The 1,496-nt window shown below is 32.9% G+C and overlaps 1 protein-coding gene across 1 annotated transcript in view; it reads left to right on the plus strand.

The window, feature by feature from the left end:
- Positions 1–939, plus strand: part of LOC112138139 — a 3,095-nt gene extending 2,156 nt beyond the window's left edge. Inside the window, exon 3 of the mRNA XM_024260716.2 lies at positions 189–939. Coding sequence (XP_024116484.1) covers positions 189–413 — 225 coding nt within the window. The 3' untranslated portion in view covers positions 414–939. The remainder of the gene's footprint in view (positions 1–188) is intronic.
- The last annotated feature ends 557 nt before the right edge of the window (positions 940–1,496 follow it).

Below are 1,496 nucleotides of genomic sequence, written 5' to 3' on the forward strand. Positions count from 1 at the left end.
GGGAAAAAATGGGGTTTGTTACTCCTTAAGAGAAAAAAAACAGAATTTCAGCTGCTTCACAAATGGATTTGAGGTATTTTAATCAAAGTTAGGCTTTTCTGCTACTGTACACTGCAAACTAAAGCAATTCAAGAAATGTAAAGTTCTAAATAAAATAAAAATGTTTGTCTATTTTTTGTGTTTTCCAGGAGGTGCCAGTCTCTTCAAGGAAGGTGTCCATCACCATAAATGGTGTAGCGGTGTCCACGGAGGAGGTGCTGATAAGCACGGTCCAGGGAGGTGAATTTAAAACCTCTTGGGACATTCTTCAGCAGATGGCACCTGGTGTAGAGCAGGAGGACATGTATGACTTGTTACCATTAAAAGTTGATGTGGATGTAGAAGGTGAAAATATCATCAAAGTGCATCATTAAGTTAAAGCTCAAAAGTGTTCAACGTTGTTGGAACACTAGTGCCTTAGGCTGTGTGAGGACAGCACGGTTTTTAAGGATTTAACCAAGTTTATTTTCTTGGAGTTTGGACAATGTCATTTTTTTAAGTTAGATGTGGTAGTAGTAATTTTAGAACTTTATGTTTATTTATATATGTATATATACATGTAAATCTACCAGAGTTTACAGTCATATTCATATATATTTAAATAATGTAGAAATAACGCTGTTTGCACCTTCGGTTCACATGTACCATAACTATTGAGCCAGTCTTTATTTTTCTACTATTTGTAATGAGAGACTAAAGTTTATTTGTTACATTTTGTTAAAGATAAAAAATATTTTATTACTATACATTACTATACAATACTGTTTGTGATTGACATTCATGTTTATTTGGAGAAGGATCTGATTTTTGTTTTGATCTCAACCTCATGAGGATTTTCTGTTTGAAAATGCAAAGTTTTTATCCACTGTTTTTCTTTTCAATAAAGCTTTTTGTGAATAATTCTTCTGGTGTGAATATTGTAATGTAGTGCAAGACATTCCTGAGAAAATCCTTTTAGTAAAATGCACATGTTTTTCATCCTTCATAAGTAATTAAATATATTACTAGAACAGTTTGTGATTGGAACAAGTTCAAAACATGCTATTTTTACTGTAGAGCAGTACATATATTATGCTAATAATTAAAGATTTAAATGCACAAAATTGCATATAATGACAACTGCAAAGGATTGTACCACTTCAGGATCTTGTTTTGAACAGAATACTCTGCCTCAAAATGAACTTACTGTGCAGTAATCATTATGGAACAAATCAAAACTATTATACAGGCCAAGATTGGAGCTGCTCTAATTTCACAATTGGAACATGTAAGATATGATAAATGTAATAAATAGCTTAAAGACTAGTACACAGCATTTTTCTAAACAGTGTTGGGACATTTTGCAGTTCTCTGTCACTTTTGTCAGGAAAACAGTGGTTGTAAAGGTTGCAGACCTCAGATGTAGCTCTGAAGAGATGAAAGTACACATGGGAGTAGTTATTCAAAGGTAAATAGTG

The sequence above is a fragment of the Oryzias melastigma genome, unplaced genomic scaffold (genome assembly GCF_002922805.2).
Source record: "Oryzias melastigma strain HK-1 unplaced genomic scaffold, ASM292280v2 sc00509, whole genome shotgun sequence".
Classification (NCBI taxonomy): domain Eukaryota; kingdom Metazoa; phylum Chordata; class Actinopteri; order Beloniformes; family Adrianichthyidae; genus Oryzias; species Oryzias melastigma.